At 40.6% G+C, this 19579-nt stretch overlaps 1 protein-coding gene across 2 annotated transcripts in view; it reads left to right on the top strand.

Moving 5' to 3' along the window:
* The window catches only part of met (MET proto-oncogene, receptor tyrosine kinase), a 65571-nt gene that overhangs the window by 16376 nt on the left and 29616 nt on the right, over window positions 1–19579 (top strand). For both annotated transcript variants that reach the window (XM_005751143.1, XM_005751142.1), the window contains exons 3-8: window positions 8153–8356; window positions 15677–15805; window positions 15895–16068; window positions 17046–17203; window positions 17819–17933; window positions 19208–19344. In XM_005751143.1, coding sequence (XP_005751200.1) covers window positions 8153–8356; window positions 15677–15805; window positions 15895–16068; window positions 17046–17203; window positions 17819–17933; window positions 19208–19344 — 917 coding nt within the window. The remainder of the gene's footprint in view (window positions 1–8152; window positions 8357–15676; window positions 15806–15894; window positions 16069–17045; window positions 17204–17818; window positions 17934–19207; window positions 19345–19579) is intronic.

Below are 19579 nucleotides of genomic sequence, written 5' to 3'. Positions count from 1 at the left end.
TGCTGACTCGCATATGACACGGTGGTGTAAATGGAAGAGGATTACCTGTGCAACTGGAGCCTGAAATGTCCCCTAGCGACCAACTGTCAAGTACAAAGTAGGGCTTCCACGATTAGTCGACTAATCACGATTACGTTGACTATTAAAATCGTGATTAGTTGACTAATTTAATAGTCGACGCGTCGTTTGAAGCTTTGTAAGATCCCAAAAGACGCAGGAATAAGTAGTAGTATTTAAGAGTGTAATAACGGACTGAAACAGAAGATGGCAGCACTGCATGTACAAGGATGCCAGCTGCCGTTAAACCCCGAAGAAGAAGAAGCTGTGTCCCAGAATTCATAGCGCGGACCAGCGCAGTTGTCAACAATGGCGGCAGCTAGTTAGTTTTAATATTACTCTTATTATTCTTTTTGGGTCACAAAATAAAGTTTAACATATTTTCAGGCGAGAATGTAGCTGTGTAAACCTCAAATATCTGCTCAGTTCATCAAGACAACACATATTTTCAAAAGCGCTCCAACATTTTCGGAGACGTCTGTTACCCACTAGCTCGTTAGCTAGCTGGGGTTCAAGGCTCAATAGAGCCCGTGAGAACACCGGACTCCAGGAAAATCGTTTTCAAACCCACCGCTGTCTTTCGCTACTCAGGTTAAACATGTAATATAAGTCACTTAGATAACTTAAAAATGATATTATTTGGCTTTTTTAGTATTTTATTTGTTCCTGAGTAAATCGGTTTGGCTGAGAAATAAAGTTATAGTTTTTACACAGCTGACAACTGATTATCAGAAGTGTGAGATGCTCGAGAATATACTCCGGTGTCCTGTTATATTTTAGATAGCAAGGAGTTTATTAAACTCCACCGAAACAATCTGCAAATGTCATTAAAATTTAATAAACTATCATCTTGTCTTTATTTTTAGTTAGCACATACCTTAAACACTTCAAGCTGTAAGCTAATGATAGTTATATAGATGCATGCTGGTGCAGTAAGTTGTATGTTTTACGTCCAATGGATGCATGATCTGATTAGTCGACTAATCGCAGAAATAATCGGTGACTAGTCGACTGTCAAAATAATCGTTTGTGGCAGCCCTAGTACAAAGTGACATGTGGGCAGGGATTCTAGTTAAAGCATTGCTTTACAAACTGTGGGGTAGACCTCACTGATGAGACCAGAGCCTCTGAACATGGGGGTGGACCATTTGAATGAATAGGAGTTTTGGCAGTGAATAATAAGCTACCAATAAAACTGTAGTAGTACTTAACAAATAAAAGTCAAAGGGTAAAGGATTAGTCTAGTTAGTGTTTGACATGATGTTTCATGCACAAAATGCAAACCAAGCATGAAAAGCCTAAGTTTATATGGTGTTAAGTATCTCCAATATCCAAAGCTTTTATGAAACACCTAGGACAAGAGCTGTATGGAACAATACCTAATATCAGTCACGCATGGGGAAAAACGACCCATCTGTTACTGAAATACTATAGAAATTGGTCTCGTACAGCAATTGCAAAACCTCCTCCTTCTGTATGTGTGAATTCAAGAATGTATTAAGAAGTCGATCCCTCTGCTTCCCTTTTAATCTCCCTTTTTTTACTGTAATTGAAGCTACTGTGTCAGTCTGACCAAAACGTATATTTGAAGGTCAACTCTGGAAAGCTCATCTGAAGAATGTGCCATTGCCTTTCGGGAGAGGTGGAATCAAAGACATTCTCAGTGAGAAGAAAAAGTATCTTTTGGCTCCCAGTCTTCAAACTCAGCAGTCCATCATCCTGCTCCTTATTTTGAATTGTGCAAATCCCCAAGAAGAAGAGGAGAGAAATATGTTGATTCATGCTGGAGAAGAAGTTGCTCTGTCTCACAGAGGTGAAAAATCATCCCTCGCCGTGTTTTCTGAGATTATATTTTAGTCTTTGACTGGAGGGAGAGGAGACAGGATAATTATTCATCCGGCCAGGTTTCAGACAGTTAAGGTGATTTACTAGGGCTGAGAGACTGGAAGCTGCATTGTTCCTTTGTTGGAGAAAACACACACAACCATACACACACACACACACACACCAGCAGATTATTTAGAATGAACTGAATCTGTGTGTGTGGAGGGAACTAAAGGAAACAGAAAAAAGAGAGGAAGGCAGTTAGTGGACAGAAGAATTAAAGGGGGATGAGGAGCAACATTTAGCTCAGGGACAGCTAATGGAGAATAGTAGAGGAAGAGTAGCTTACAAACACTTTCAGCATTTCCATGAAACAATAAGATTTGTTTTCATTATCTTGGCTGAGCAGAGAAAATGATATCCTCCTGCCTGTGTTGTGTGAGAATTTTTAGTTTAGTCAGGACAGGAGGTGATTTGTTTGGCATATTAGATAAATAAAGACAACAATCAAGCCATCTTTCCCCTTTTTTCATTATAAGAGTGACTTTCGCATCAAAGGATCAAAAATTGTCATGAACTGAGCGTGGCATGGCCTCTGAAATGCGTTCATGAAATGTAATTTTGTACTATATATAGTGAGTTAGAATAGTGTAAAAACAATACATTACCTCATTGTCACTTACCACACTGTCGTTTTCCTCTGTGTGGAGTTGTCAGCTAATTCTCGGGCAACTTAAATTTTTTTGGTTAAATGAGTTCTCCAGCAGTGCACAGCCTGCTGACTTAGTTCAATTTTGAAGTGACACCAGACATGACTCACGTGTGAATCTTCACTCACCCAGTTAATCAGAGCTTGTCAAATTGGTCCAGTTGGCAATTTTTCTGTTGCCAAGTAATTATTGCAAATGTACTTTTTACAGCAGGAATGCGAGCCACGTGTTTAATATCCTGACAATGGTGATCTGCTTTTACAGCTGCATACAACTGAGTGTCATCCTTGTATCTGTAGAAATCGAATAGTTGTCCGATATACTGCTCAAAAAAATGAAAGCAACACTTAATAGGTTCTTAATAGGGGAAAACCCATGCTTGATGTCTGTATCATATGGATTTTGGAATGTGTTAGGGACAAAAATTATTTGACATTGTTTTAAATGAAAATGATCAACCTACAGAGGGCTGAATTCATAGATACACTGAAAATCAAAGTGATTTTATTCCAGCTACTCAAATGGTACTCAGTAGTTTTTATGGACCCCCAAGTGCTTGTATGCATGCCTGACAACATCAGGGGATGCTCCTAATGAGACACCAGATGTTGTCCTTAGGATTACCTCTCACATCTGGACCATGGCATCACTGCGCTCCAGGATGGTCTGAAGTGCAACCTGGTGGTGTTGGATGGATCAAAACTTAATGTCCCAGAGGTGTTCTGTTGAATTTAGGTCAGGGGAGCTCAGGGGGCCAATCAGTGGTGTCACTTCCTTCATCCTCCAGGAACTGCCTGCATACTTGCGCACATCAATCACTGTTGTACACCTGGAGGCACCCAGGACGCACTGCTCCAATGTAGGGTCTTACAATGGGTCCAAGGATTTCATCCCAATACCTAATGGCTGTTTTCAGCCTGTAGAGGTCTGTGTGCCTCTACATGAAAAAGGCCCAGTGATAGCCTGGGTCCTCGGCTGAAGACGACCCAGACTATCACTTACCCATCACCAGTCATGGTGAACGATTTTAAGGGCGCCGTAAAAACGCTTTAACATCTATCACATGTGCTCAGGGCTAGCCTGCTTTCATTAGCGAAGCACAGGGCAAGAGCAGTTGACCTGCCAATCCTGGCATTCTGTTGCAAAAGCCACTCGGGCTCCACGGTGAGCACAGAGCCCACTAGAGGACGTCGGGCCCTCAGACCACCCTCATGAAGTATCTTCAGTCACACCAGTGGCCAGGGGGAGGTCATTTTGTTGGGCTCTGCTCATCCTATTCCTCCTTGCACAAAACATCAATCCTACTGATGGGTTAAGGACCTTCTATAGCCCTGTCCAGCTCCACTACAGTAACTATCTGTCTCCTGGAATCTCCTCCATGCTCTTGAGACTGTGCTGAGAGACACAGTAAAGTATTAAAGTATTACTAGTATAGTAATATATAAAGAAATATAAGAAGAACAGGGGGGCAGAGATACTCCATACACAGAGAAGGAATTAGAGTATCATTAACAACTTTAGTAATTGTTTCAAGTGAAAAAAGTGACTAAAATGGTTTGGGAAGTTTGCTGAGGCAAAGTTAATCTTCTTCAAAGTGTTTAGACAAGTTAATAATTAGAAAAGCATTGAGTTGAGATTCAAATTGATCTTACTATCCATTGAAATTCTGCAAAAATATAACAATTAGCAACAGCTGTTAAACTAAAATTAAACTTTTATAGCATGTATGGCACAACTGCAAGATGGTAAGTTTAGAATAAGTGCTTATTGACATCTTCCTAACTCAGTGTAATTGATTTTGAAGTTGATTGAAAAATGTATTGCTGTTTGTTTTATTTGGTTATCCATATATAATTAAACAATAACAATGGTTTGTTTTTTTTTTTGTTTAACACTGATTCAAAGCACATGGGGGAAGCTCAAGAATTCTGAGTACTACATAACCACAAGTTCTACAAATATGCAGTGGTTGTTCAGATTAATAAAACTCAAATATGCCATACTTGTGTGGTTTAAGTATTTGGTTATTGACAAATACACATATGCCTCACATTTTTAGAAGACGTGGTCACATTTCACTACAATCGTCACATATTATTCTCCCTGTCTTCTGTTGGACCTGTTTATGTGTGCAGATGTTTTTCTCTACAACACACACTTTCAGACTGTATATTGGTACCAGCCACCTGTGCATTTTAAACACACACACACACACACACACACACACACATCATGGTTGTTACAGCTGTTGAGATCAGGTTGCAGAGTATCGTGCATACTGACTCCAGGTGGGGTACAGTAATGTGTGTCCCAACATAAGTGCAACAATACCCTGCTGCAAACATACACACACGTGTACACAGACATTCTGGGCCCATATGTGCGCACATTGCATTTGCTTTCTATTTCTCGAAAAACTGCATTCACACACACCCCAACGACAGCCAAACCTCCCTGCTGTCTGGAGTGTTCAATCGCACACGCGATCAAGAGGTCAAAGGTTATTTGAGGGAGAGTGCCAGCTGAGAGGCCAGCAGTGACACAGACCTCCTGAATTTCATGAGTGCAAGTTTGCTAACACAGTGTTATACCCCCACAACAAGCGTTACGTTTTTTTATATTAGCAAAAGTGCCTTTAACCTTTTTTAATCATTTCCCCCTGGATTGGCACTGAACACACTGTCATACCGAAAGCCTCTGCTGGCTGTAACCCAGTCCATGCTTTAGAATTCAGGTATTAGTGTATCTCTTCACACTGGACCCAAGAGCAACAGCGAGAATATGAAAGTGACATTGAAGCCTATGTGGATCACCTTTCACCCCTCTCTTGACTCTCCTGAGCAGTGCCCCAGGCTTTTGGGAGCTCCACAACGCCGAAACCCTATCGCAGGACTGTTGTTTTGGGGACAATAACTGCTGGTTAAGTACAGAGCAAAAGGTGTACAGTATCTCATGTATGTGCCCCGTGGTGCCTGTTACACGACTGGAAGACATGTTCACAAAATGGCTTGAAAGATGTAGAACATCTTGCCAACACCATAAATCTTCTAAAAGATGAATGTAAGAAAAATGTGAAAATGTTGGTTTGAACTTAGAATTACTAAGGTCATTGATTAATAACACTTTTATTAATACTGACGTTTGATTGTGGAAATAGTGAGGTGCTCTTTGCAGAGTTCCTCTGAGGTTCCTCTTTTTTTTTGACTGTCAGTTATTGAAATTGCACTTCTTCTAACTGGCAGTTACTGAATAAAAATATTTAATTTAAGTCTCTATCAGACTTTAAGGGAAACGTCACCCTCTTGCAGAACCTGTTTGACTCTGTGGCAAACTCTCTGTCTCTGTGCCAAGAAACAGCCAAGGATAACAGCAGCGGTGCTTCAAACGAAGCTTGTCAAAACAGTCTTTTCGACTGTCCAATTTCATTGCTTTGATCTTTCAAAATAATTGAGCACAGGGATGCCTCCTAGACCCTTTCTGCTCTATCACCCAACGTCCTATTCCACTTCAACAAACACCTAAAGTCCTGTTTGTTTGCTCTGAAAATAATCAGCCTGGGGCCTGTTTTTTGAGCTGCAGGGTGTAATCTCTGTAGTGATCGTGACATCTCCATCTGCTGTAGTTTTAGGAAAGTCGGTAGAGCTTTGGCCGATTCATATGTGCTCAGTGATATTGATGTTCTGCTTGGAGTTGTGATTAAATGTATGAGAAGGGTAGACTTTGTGAAGGTGTTCTTACACATACACATCAACAGATAAAAAACAGGTTTGTGTCTTGTTTGAAGAAGAGGTGTTTCTCTTGCCTCAGCCCTTACAGTGTCCTGTGTGTCTACTGTCCTACGTGTCCATGTACTTATCCAAGTCTAAATCAATTTCAGTCGCAAAGTGTCATTTCTGAAAAAATGTTCCTCTTTAAAGCCTCGCAATTCCATCCATATCAGCTGGCTTCATCACCTGCCAGCTGTGGACTTAACAAAAAAAAACAGCCAATCTTTCTGCCAGCTTTAAATTTCCTCCACATTTTTGCTGGTTTTGACTTAACCATTGTCTCTGTAATTGCAACCACTGGCCTTGAGGATATTTAATTTAACCAAGGTTTGTTGCAGCATGCTTGTAAGTCAGCCAGGTTTTTCTGCTTTCCTTGCCTTCCTCTCCGTGAGGTCCTGTTTATCTCTGTTTAAGTAACATCACTGAAATTGAACAAAAAACCTTCAGATTTATTACTTCACCATTGTTCTCCCGAGTTTCAAAGCTTGACACTAAACAAATGATGCAGCATATTTCACACACACCGCAAATAACAACCCAAGCTTACTTTAGATAGAACCAGAAAAGGATAATGAGCCTGTAAGTGATTAGCAGTTTTGGAGGCAGCCAATTAAATTTTTGCCCTTTTGTGCACAATAAATGGTCACTACCAAAGTCATGAACATTTCTGTGTGGCATTAAGTGGTAGACGTTAACTGTTAGGGCTGTACACACCGAGGCACTGAGACTGTCTACAAGTTTCAGCAATCATTCTGCTTGTACGGCCTGCCCATTTTTGTGACTACAAAGAAAAGGTTGTCAACCACTGAAGTTGAGAAGACAACAGAAAGTGGAGGTCTGGTCAAGCAGCCAGGTCAAGGACCTTAAGAGCCACAAGAGGCCCGCCACTCTCTGGGTCATTAATAATTAATGAAACCCGAGGCTAGGACAGAAGGCCATGACTAAACACAAGAGTCCGAACAGTGAGAGCAGCGCTGGGCAGTAAGAGGAGGGGGGTGGTTATTGAAAGAGAAAAGACCCTGAATCCAACTCTGGCTTCAGTCCGTGCTTTCACTGTATGCTCCAGAGGCTCCAGACACAACAATGTGAACAACCCAGCAGCATTTGCAAACTAAGAGAGTAACAGATTTTGGTTCTAAACTCACGAGGACAAAGAAAAACAGGAGGAGGGTGGAGAAAGCGAGAAAAAGTGGGGTTTCCCAGTTGGAGGGAGAAAAAACTGCACATGGAATGAAAAACAGCATGAATATCTCCTCGCTGTTTCCCATGAAATCTTCCAGTCCTCAAACCTCTGTTCAACAAAGCATGTACTTGCCCTAGAGGTACTATCACACTGAGACCTCCATTACGAGCTCGGTTTGATGAAAGAGTAGCTAAGAGTGGGCTTAGGAGGTTTTGGCTCCTGACCCTCCCCCAACTGAACAGAAATGAAATAAGATAGCTCAACATGATATTATATAACAAGTCGTTTTTTAGAATCTGTTTGGACAAAGAGATCAGATCTCGCTTAAAAGTATATTGTTTTATTTTTCAGATTTTTATGGTTATGCCATATTTTTCATTCTTATCCAAGTTTACTGATTTTAATTATATGTTCCATATCGGATGTTTTTCATTGTTGAACATGACCACACTGGTATTTGACATTTCTTGGCTACATCATATATCCTATCAGTATCATGTCTCTAACCACAGCAAAAAGTACTTTCTCCACTATTATGTCCATGTATATTATTATTATTGTGGCATGCTAGAGGAAATTTTCTCCCACTGACTCCTGTGGTTTCTTTGCAGACTTCATCAGATGACTGCGACCCCCATGAAGGAATCCACGAAGGAAAAGAGAGCACATATCGCCTACAGGTGACCCAGTTATACCAGAGGTTAGAATACTGGCACAAAGACTTGACAAACACCTTGGTGACCTCAATTACTGTGGTGCCAGTCCACGGTCGTGCTGTGGTATACCTAGGAACTGCTGATGGACGTCAAATACAGGTAAACAAGTCACCGTCAGTGTCTTAATTTGCCTGTCAAATGCATGCAATGTATTCTACAGGCCTGCATTTATAATCTTAAAGCAGTTTCCCTATCTCACTGTTCATGTAAATGTGCCAGGATGTTGATCGATGTCGGGTGAAAGTGTCCTGCAGGAGACAGTGTAGAGAAAACAAGTCCAGGTGTCTTAACTAGAAGCAGGTTAGGGGAAACTATCAGCAAGCTCCAGAATCTTCCAGTTTTTCACAGTTTGCTTACCTTTGAACTATGCTCAGTGAGCTTTCAAAGAACTCTATGTTCTAACTAGTCATCTGAGCAAATACCGTTCCTATTTAGGCTATTAGTGCTCAGACCAGCAGTAGATTCCACGCCTCTGGTGATTCTTTTTAAGGATGTTATTGGATGACTTTATAAAAGAAAGGCAGAATTTCAAGGTCCTCAGTTTATTAATTTAATTTTCTTAAAGGATGTGTGATTTGAATTATAGAGCCAGATGTTTTTAAGCCAGAAATGGCCATATTTGAACAGCAGGGCTAAACTATCAGCTAATGCTAGCTACACTGGTTAGCAAGTAGTTTCCACAATCTCCATGTTACACATATTACGGAAAATTAGTAAAATATGAAATATCAATAAATTAATACTAGACTGTGATCTAACAAACTAGAAGCTAAAACTTTCTCTGAGAATTCAGAGAATTATGTTAAATATACTTTCAAAATCATACCTTATAAGCACAGCTAGCAGCAATAAAACCACAAAAAATTAACAGTACTTTTGTGGCTACACACCTCAAAGAGGTCGCTACTCTGGTAATGCATACACAATGCATACAACGTAACTTTAAGCCTTGATAGAAAAGTACAAAAACACAAGTTTAAAAGGAATCACATTTAAGACTAATAAATACCACATGCACTCATTTAGTATTTAATTCCAATGCACCTGAAGTTCAAATGAATATTTAGCCCGTAAGAGGTACTTTAGCTAATTAGAGTCATGCAAGGGCGGATTATCAAGGTAAAACATAACATTTTGGCTTTCAGTTTAATTAAGTCAATATGACAAGCCTGTGTAGCTGCATCTTGGACTGTGACTCACCATCTGCAGCTACTTTCAGTTTTCTTGTGGTGCTGAAGTCATTTACTCGGACAATAAAACTATGCATGCAAGGGTTGCAGCTGAAAATACAGCAAGTGCAGCAAGTGGTGCATTGGTGTGTCTGTAAAAAATAATAAAAACAAAAAACTGTGGCAAATGGAATGAAATGCATAAAGTAAACACTAAATTACCTCACGTGTTTTTGAAACACAAGAATGAGAAGACGCATGGAAAAGAACAGCAAGAAAGATGTGGAGAAAAGGGCTGACAGCTGCACGGAAAGGCAGCGCAGGATGGAGGAAGGGTAGAGACGATGGTAGTGGGGCGTGAGGGGGGTTTACAAGTCGAACGACACGTTGATGGTGAACGGCGAGTTTCACTGACACGTTCTCTCACACGCCACATTTCTACTCCCTGAGCGTCCCGTGCAGCTGTTGCTATGCGTTTCTGTACCGTCAAACACCACCACTCCAGCCCCTCCTTCAGTTCTGTTTTTGCGTTTTTGTGGCTGCCTGAATTGGATGTGGTTCATTGTTTTAGCTAAAAGTCTGAAGAGGAGACCAGCTGTATTGCGCTGCAAAGCTCGCCATTTCATTTGTTATTGCGTACAAATATCTTTTTCTAAAAACGGACCAAAGAGGGACATTAAAGTCAACAGTCAGGAGGGAAAGACGCTGATCAGGAATAGTGGTTAAAAGATATTTCCAAGGCATGAAATCCAAATGAACAAAGAAAACTTAGTGAAAATCATTAGGAAGATATTGTAAGATCATAAAAAGATGATGAGTAAACCTTTTGCTTTTTGGATTGATCTTCTCTCATTCATGCTTTTACCTACTTTTAACCCGTGGAGTGCAACAGTCTTGCTTGCTGTGGGTTAAAAATTTCCATCAATCAATTTTTTAGCAGAAGAAGCACCTTCCCTATAAAACATCGAGGGAAACTCTGGTTTTCTAGTCACAAAGGTGGGAAATGTATGGGTGCAAACATTGCTTGTGAATTATAGATGCACTTGATTTTGACACAAACTACTTCAAAGCTATTTCAGTTGCTCCTTTGTCACAAGGGGTCATAAAATCAGGTATCTCAGATGTTATTCCTAACAAAACCACAAAAGGTTGTGTCTCCACCTGGAACCAAACCACTGTAGTCCCACTTCACCGTTTATCTATTCTAACCACTTTGTGTTTACCATGAAAATTTTGTTGGCTCATTGGCTCATTAGCTTTTCTTGTCCTAAACTGGGAAGGCGTACATTTGAACTGATGACCTTCTGGCCACCTGGTCAGTCTCAGCCCAAGCTATGCAACAACAAGACAAGAAGCTGTTAGAGGTGGTCGTCTTTGCTATAGCAGTTCATTTCATTGTTAGTGCGGTAGAAAGAATATGTCAACTTTTCATGTATTTCAGTTTCCTGGTTGTTCCCAATGGACAAGGTGAGAGGGAGCATAGGGTAGAGGCAGTGAAAGAAAAAGAGTGTTGTTCACCCCGATGGACTCCATTCTGGCTCAGGAAGTGTTTCCCTCGACTTCAGTTAGGCCACTGTGGGAATAACACAGTAGCTGTGTTTATAGGCCAAATTTCCCCCCTGCCTGCTTAATACAATAAGCTGTAATTTACGCCGCCATTCCCTCCAGAGAGATTCCTCTTGTATGGCCTTGTCCCCAGAGGAAAGCTACCTATTATATTCAATGATACAAAGCTAATGTTGATCATGAGGCCCAAACAGTGGGAAGAATGATGCAGGAAAACCAGACATTTCTGAGGGTGAGGGCGAGGGCAAGCCGTGTATCAGCCAACCAACAAAATCACATTTAAAATTTACAATGCACAGAACTGTAGGGATTTACGGGACACTGACCCACACAAACGGACAGAAGATTTACTGATTTATTCATGTTTCTGTTTTCTCGTTTTGCAGTAACTTCTCATTGAGGGACTCTTACCAAACTCAAACGAGGCAACAAAGTATGGTTAGCCAGTCATTACATGTCAGGTCCAGATTGATAGAGGTAACAGTGTTTCTGTGTGAGCGCTTCAACTGAACCAGGTCTGGATATCAACAGTGTAAATGCAAAGCAACTGTGTAATAGTTCATTGTGTAACTTTTTTTGTACTGAACCAGAAATGACAGCTATAACGCAGCCCTTGTTCCTGCAGGGCCCTGTCAGTGTGTTGGAGATATGCTGGACATGATTTGTTGTGTTTCCAATACCACAACTCTCTTTTTTGAGTATAAATAGTGTTGCAGAGTTGATGTGGAAAAAAATGTGTGTAGGTGGGTGAGTGTATTATTTAAAAGGTTTAATGGCACTGGTGTAACCGCACACCCTATTAGAGACCCTGTTCTGTGCAGCTTGCTGCGAGGTCTGTAATTGCAGCATAACCACAAGTGATGAATGGTGTTCCAGGTGTTGGGTGCGTGTGCACGTGCACGTGTGTGGGGAAAATTGATGTGCTTTCGATCATTTCTTGAAGCTCTGTTCATATTTGATGACATGTGGTCATGTATTGCATGTAAGTACAGTAAATTGTATTGCAAGCGTCAAGCTGACTGATTGTCAAAAGTGTCAAAAGCATTCATTCTAACCAACCATCACCTTTTGGAGGTTATGGCCGCAGCACCTGAAAGCACTGGAAGGATCTGTAAAATCCCCTGGCTTCCCAAGTTTGGAAAACTGTGCATTCACAGCAGTGGGGTGTCATACACTGACTGGCCACTTTATTAGGTACCTGGTATGTTCATATCTAATCAGCCAGTCACATTTCAGCAACCCGTTACATTTATTTCACTTCAATTCAGGCAAACAGCTGCCTAAAGGTGCTTTATATTGTGAGGTAAAGCTACGATAACACAGAGAAAACCCCAACAATCAGACGACCCCCCTATATGTGTTTTGGCGACAGTGGGAAGGAAAAACTCACTTTTTACAGGAAGAAATCTCCAGCAGAACCAGCCTCAGCGAAGGGCAGTTGGGGGCGAGGAGAGGAAAATGGGACAAAAGACATGCTGTGGAAGAGACGCAGAGATTAATAACAACTAAGAACTAAGAACACAAAACTGAGGATACAGTTGACACAGGTTCAGCAAAATGAATAATAGAAGACTGAAAAAATGTTGCCTTGTTTGATAAGTCTCTTGTCTTATCAGGTTGATAGGGTCAGGATTTGACATAAACAATATGAGAGCATGGATCCATCTTGCTTGTATTGCCAGTTATTGGTGATATTCATGGTGGTATAAAGGCGGCAGACTTTGGCCCCCTTATTACTAAGTGAGCATTTTTCAAAGCCCACTGCCAACCTAAGTATGTAGATATTCTGATGGGCTGCTTCTGTGTGCCAAAGCTCAAACATTAGTCAAACTGTTTACTTTAACATGGCAGTGAGTTCACTGTACTCACAGTGGTCTTTACCGTCACCAGATCTCAACCCAAAAGAATACCTTTGGGATGTGCTGGGACGGAAGATTTGTCTCTCGGATGTGCTGCCGACAAATCTGCCAAATCTCCAAAATCCCTGAGGAATGTTAAGGGTAGAAAAAAGTGCCTTGGTACAAAGGCAGGGTACATGAAGTACTGCCAGACTATCAAAATGTGGCTAAAAGACAAATCTGAGACATTTAGATCAAATGGTCACTAAAGTTTTTCAGGAGATGAAAAAATGCCAGCTTCAGTATGAGGACACCATGTTTTTTCAGAGTCCAGCTGTTGTAAGCAAACTTCCCACTCCATTCACGGATTTCTATAGTTTCATTACTGTGTCATTGTTAGTGTTTGAATACACATAAATCATGTTAATGATAAACCTTTGGAGTTAATTTAAGACTCTTTTGTGGATATTGTGTTTTGCATAGGCTTAGTGAAACGGGTACTCGGCTGTTTTGTTTACTAAATAATGTTCCAGACACGTAGCTCTTAGAGAAAATATCAAAATGTATAATGGTGTTTGTTGGGCTGGGTTTTTTTTTTTCTTCAACCGAAACAATCAGTTGGGGAAATGTGGCATTCCATTTATTTTAACACATGTTGTGTTGGTAATTATATTGCAAACTGCTATAAATAATTGTCCAGCCATTTAGATTTTCTGAAATTAGCTAATAACATTTATATTGAGTCTATTCCCATTGGTATATTAGGTTAAGACAGATTATAATTGCCATTGGTTACACATGTGAAGTTCTTGTTTTGGAAATTTCGAGTATACATAGAGTGTGTGTGTCAACTCTGCTTTGCACAATAGATCTTTTAAAGTGAGCCAAAATCCAATGAAGTATTGCCTCAGGAAAGATGACACATTCTGGATCGTTTTCCTTCATGTCAATAAAAAGTCAATCTTCCAGCGTTGCTATTGTTCATATAATGTTTCCCAAGTTTCCCCTGTTATGAATAAATATAGCAATAATGAAAAACAGAGGTGACAAAGGAAAATAACCCCACCTCCACCTACTTATCAGGTGTCCTGATCTGACTTGAGTGCTGATTGCTTAAAAAATGGGGGTTGGCTAGTGGTGGGAGGTGTGTGTTAGGTGCTAACGCAATGTATTGTTGTACATTTGGTTTTTTTTTAAAAGAGAGAGAACTGCTTAAGTCCTGTTTCTATCTTCTCTTAGAAAGTAGTACTCTTGTTACTAGATCATTTTGAATGGCTACATTTTTGTTTGATAATCGTCTCCGGGTGGCTTCTTCTTCTGATACATGTTGCAGTCAGTTTCAGCTTATATAAGCAGTACCAGAGTTGGGACTATGATGATGATGTTGTCGTTATACAGACATGAACAAATTGGTTGGTATCATCTCTGAAATGACTTGTAACTGCCATCTCGTGTTGTTTATTCCATATTTAACACATATCTGACTTTATTTTTGATTTCTGATTCAGTTAAATATTTGATACAATTAAAGAAATGCAAACACGCCATCATAATAATAATAATAATAATAATAATAATAATAATAATAATGGATTGCATTTATATAGCGCTTTTCAAGGCACCCAAAGCGCTTTACAATTCCACTATTCATTCACTCTCACATTCACACACTGGTGGAGGCAAGCTACAGTTGTAGCCACAGCTGCCCTGGGGCAGACTGACAGAAGTGAGGCCCCTCTGGCCAACTCCAGTAGGCAGTAGGGTAGAGTGTCTTGCCCAGTGTAGTGTCTCCACACTGCATATTTTCAGCTGTTCCCATGGATGTTCAATAGAAGATTAAGATCCTGGCTCATGGAGGGCCATTTAAGTAGTCCAGTGTTTATTTTCCAGCCATTCTTGAGTGCTTTTAGCTTTCTGTTGTGGGTCCTTATCCTGTTTTAGGACCCACAACCTGGGGCTAAGCTTTCTGACGCTCCATGTTCACAGTAGGTACACTAGGTGTCCTTTGTTAAAGCTGATAGAAAAAAAAATCACCACTTTTACCTCAGTCCAAAGGAATTTGGGGTTTGTCAACATGCAGTTTCACTTTTTTGTATTTTTCCGTCAGTAGAAGAGCCCGCTTGGTTCGTCTTCCATGGAACCCGTTATTGTTTAACATGCAGAGGATGGGGTGATCAGATAGTGACAAGATTTTGAATGTCTTTCTTTACTCTTCTTCTACCATCCACACTATCACTTCTGATGAACCCGGGTTGTAATTCTCCTTCTGTACACATCCTGGAAGGTTGGCTTATATTTTGTAAGAAAATTGGCAACCGTGGTCACAGGAGCACAAAACCTCTGGAGATAGTCTTAACCTTTAATATCTATAATCTTCTGTCGGAGATCCACAGACAGCTGTCTCCTTTGCTTTCTCTGGTTAATGTTCAGTATGTTGCATACAGTGATACCTGATTAAGCAACAGCCAAAGTAAGCTGAATGGCTGATGAAAAGCTCAAAGACACCTGTGTTGATAGTTAAGATTAAATACTTTGTTACTTTGTTAGATTATTATTGTAGAGTCTTTGCCTTACAGTATAAAACACATTGAGGTGACTATTATTGCGATTTGGTACTATAAAGATAAAATTGAATTGAATTAAACTTTGTTTAAAACGTGAATATTATGCCAGGATTAATAGTTGCTTTATTGGTACCAACAAATATGCCCATACTATTTTAGCACGTCTTTATAAAATATTCATACTTATATTTTTACTCTGTCACAGGCATGTAAGTATATGACAGACATCGGTATGAACTGAAGCCCCTTTAGGATAACTGCAGTAATGTTTCCCTCTTTTAGGTGTTGTTCTCCCGATTTGCCTCTCCCCATGTCAACATCCACCTGGACTCGAGACCTGTCACCGCCAGTGTAGCACTGCTCGATGCTGACCATTCAGATGGAGCCATTCTGATGGCCACAGGAAACAAGGTAAACCACTAATTATGGAATGCGCCTGTGCCTTTTTTGTTTGTTTGTTTTTATATTAAGTTCTTTTGTTCTGAATTCTGCCCACCTAGATCACTAAGGTCCCTTTAATTGGCCCCGGCTGTGGTCAGCTGACCACATGCATTTCGTGTTTGTTGTCGTCAAGAGTGACAGAATGTGGCTGGTGTGATGGACGCTGTACAAGAGCAAGCGAGTGCACCTCCTCCATCTGGACCCAGGACTACTGCACACCTGAGATTACCAAGGTAACCACAGTACACAAAGGTTGTGCATGTTTTGCGTGTTCATCATTAGCCACGGGCATGATTTGGTCATCCAAAATGAGCGCTATTAAAGCTCATTGATATTTCAGTTTTTAGGTTTCTTCTATATGTTCTTCAGTGGTTCTGAAATAAAAAGCAAACTTAAGTAACTTCTCCTGACTGTGTTTCCTTAACCATGTATCATACAATCACACCATGCTGTGTTCATACCTTACACAGACTGTCTCTTACTCTTCTCCTGCCAAATACTGTTCATGTAACCTGTCTGTTGAGCCTTTCATCTGCACGTGTTTGCACTGTATTTGTATAGTACTTACGAAGGTTAAGGTGCTTCCTGAGAGGCAGACGTTTTACAGCTGCACTGAACTACTAAACTCTGCTCTGGCATTGTCAGACTCAACTAAGCTCAGCTGGCTCAGCTGGATTCCATTCTCTCTGACTTTAATGCTACACTCCATGCTGCTACTCTGCCTTCATTTAAACGCACACACACACAAAAATGGCAGCTGACCTCCATTGCCCTAAATGTACCTCTAAAAGCACCTTTTGTGCTTGAAGGTCTTTTACAAGACTCGGCCTCAATCCAGAAAAGTTGAGTGGATGTTTCTTGCACAGCAGTCGTTGCCTGGTTGTTACCTTCTAAGTGTTGTTACTTACTCTTCTGCATCGTGTGTGTGTGTGTGTGTGTGTGTGTGTGTGTGTGTGTGTGTGTGTGTGTGTGTGTTTTTTTTCTAAGAAGGAAACCAGTTAGTTGAAGAAGCTTGGTATTGAGCAGTTTTTAGAAATGGAGAAAATTAAGTTCAGAATTCAACTGCACACTTCTTTACTTTCTACATCTCATCTCAGAACATATTTGTGGTATTGCACATGTCTGTTAAGTTCAGGGTCCACATCTCAATTTTATGGGAAGAAAAATGTCAAAGGGATTGTTTAAAATATGTTCTTTATGAATGCATTAGGTTAGTCCAGCCTCTGGACCAATACGAGGCTCTACTGTAGTGACGATTTGTGGCAAGAACTTTGGCTTCGACAAGACAGAGAACTTCAAGGCTTCCATGGTAACCGTGGAGGTGGCAGGGATTTCCTGTAAACTGTCCAGGCAAGAAAACTCCAACAGGTATGCTTGTGTTTTGGTAAAGAGTGTTTTTTGGGGATGGGAGTGTTAATAAATGTTGTGCATGTGTTTTGTGCAAGTTGCACTGGCCTGCTGTGACGTATTCAAACAGCACTGGTTCTGCACAGTATCTGAAAAGCCACCTTTTAGAGGAAAAGGGAGAGCCAGAGTGTATGTTAAGTGGTGAGTGTTTATGAAACAAAGGGACCACTACACTGGTGTCCTATAGGGGGAGAGCACATTTATTAGGGGTTATTGTGTTGAAGGAAGAATGTTAAGAAGCCCCAAACACCCCCACCCTTAACTCTTTTGCAGCCTGCAACATTCAACACATGACTCCCTTAACTGAAAAATTGCTGGGAAAAATTGCTGAATGCAGACTTTCCGCTTTCCCAAATCCACTGGGGCCATGTCCCATTCAGAAGAACCCTTTTGCTACAAACAACCTCATTACAAATTGGGGGGAAAATAAAAACACTGCCCACACAATCCCATGAAAATTGTGTCTTTGTGCATTCCTGCAAGGCAGTGGATGATCATTGAATTAAGCTAAATGCCGGCTGGCTTGGCAGGGTATAATGCCTGATCTATGTGTTGTTTGGGGGGGGTTGGCTATAGGTGGACTGAGATGCACTGTTCCCCAGTGTTTAATGGGAACCTCACCCCATCAGGAGACGTTGTGAAGGTCACCAGTGGCCAAAATGTGACCAAGTTCAAGGGTTTCAATTTTGTGGTAAGACTACTTTTCTCCTTCTTTTTGGTATCACTGTTTTGAAAATCTCAGTACTTTACAACTGATTCTTGACATGTAAAAATGGAACATGGTGATATCACATGTTACCAAGTGTACTTGATGATGGTAAAGCTGCTGTTTAAAACTGTTTAGGATTGATTTGTAATTCTTCGGTTCCTACGATTCTTAGAGTCAGTTTCAAAAACGATATATTTTTTACCCACAGAGTGGGTAACAAACTTTATACATACCCGTTATTAAAATGCATCTTGGGCTACAGCCTTGTGCAAAACAAATGGGTAGTGATAACTGCACTCTTATGAACTGGTGCATCACTGCTTAATTTCCCTGGGGTGAGAAATGTCAGACAAGTAAGCTGTCCTAAAATATCAACCGAACTTCTTGTACACTGCTAGAAAGTTAACTTGCTCTCAAGTTTTCCAAACCGCCTCAGAAATCCATCACTGATGATCACATGAACAAGTACTTGATATATTGAAAATAATAATTTATATAATTGTAATATTACTCATATTCACGATAAATAAATTCATATGTAAGGTAGAGACCCAACAGTAATACAAAGAAACCCCCAACAATCAGACGACTATGAGCGAGTACTTGGCAACAGTGGGAAGGAAAAACTCTCTTTTAACAGGAAGAAATCTCCAGCAGGCTCAGGGAGGGCATCTATTTGCTGCAACTGCTTGGGGTTTAGGGGCAGGAGACAGGACAAAAAACACACTGTGGACACAGAGAAATGAATAACGCATATGCATGGTGAGTGAAAAGATCTGAGAAGAAGTAGTGCTCAGTGCAACATGGGAAGCCCCCAGCAGCCTAGGCCTATTGCTGCGTAATTAAGTGAGGATTCAGGGCCACCTGAGCCAGGCTTAACTTATAGGCTTTATCAAAAAGGAAAATTTTAAGCCTAATTTTCAAAGTAGCAATGTCAAAATCCTGAGCCCAAACTCAGAGCTCCTCTTTCAACATGATATATGATAAATATGGAGAAAACCCAGCTCTTGTAAATATTTAGTTTACCCTCCATCATTAATAACACCATTTAGTTGATATTGCAGCACCATGGAAGAAGATCTGATAGCTAGATAAATCTGAAAATCTGATATCGTGAGCACTAAAATCTCCATGTGTTCTTCATAAATCCTGGGTACGTTCATACCTTTACTTTGTAGTCCAGTAGTGATCATACCACACTAATGTCAATGCCAGATTAAAAAAAAGTTGGTGGTTGTCTCCTTCTCTACCTGTAGGACCCTGTGATCAGTGACATCTTCCCAACATTTGGGCCAAAGTCAGGAAACACCATGCTGACCATTACAGGAGCAAACCTGGATACGGGAAGCAAGCGAGAGGTGACAATAGGGAATGCAATCTGCAACGTTCAGAGGTACGATCACTCTTTTTTTCTTAATACTGCCTTTGTTTTCTGTTTGGCTTACACAGATATATTGTCTGCATGGATAATTTCAAGTTAGCTTTTTTAGTTGTGGGCTTTTGGGGGGGGGGGGTTTTTCATGTCATCAGAAAAGAATATACAGTGGGGCAAAAAAGTATTTAGTCAGCCACCGATTGTGCAAGTTCCCCCACTTAAAATGATGACAGAGGTCAGTAATTTGCACCAG

Source organism: Pundamilia nyererei, unplaced genomic scaffold (genome assembly GCF_000239375.1).
Source record: "Pundamilia nyererei isolate P.nyererei 1_Seehausen unplaced genomic scaffold, PunNye1.0 scaffold00301, whole genome shotgun sequence".
Taxonomy (NCBI): Eukaryota; Metazoa; Chordata; class Actinopteri; order Cichliformes; family Cichlidae; genus Pundamilia; species Pundamilia nyererei.
This window is presented reverse-complemented; position numbering and strand designations above follow the sequence as displayed.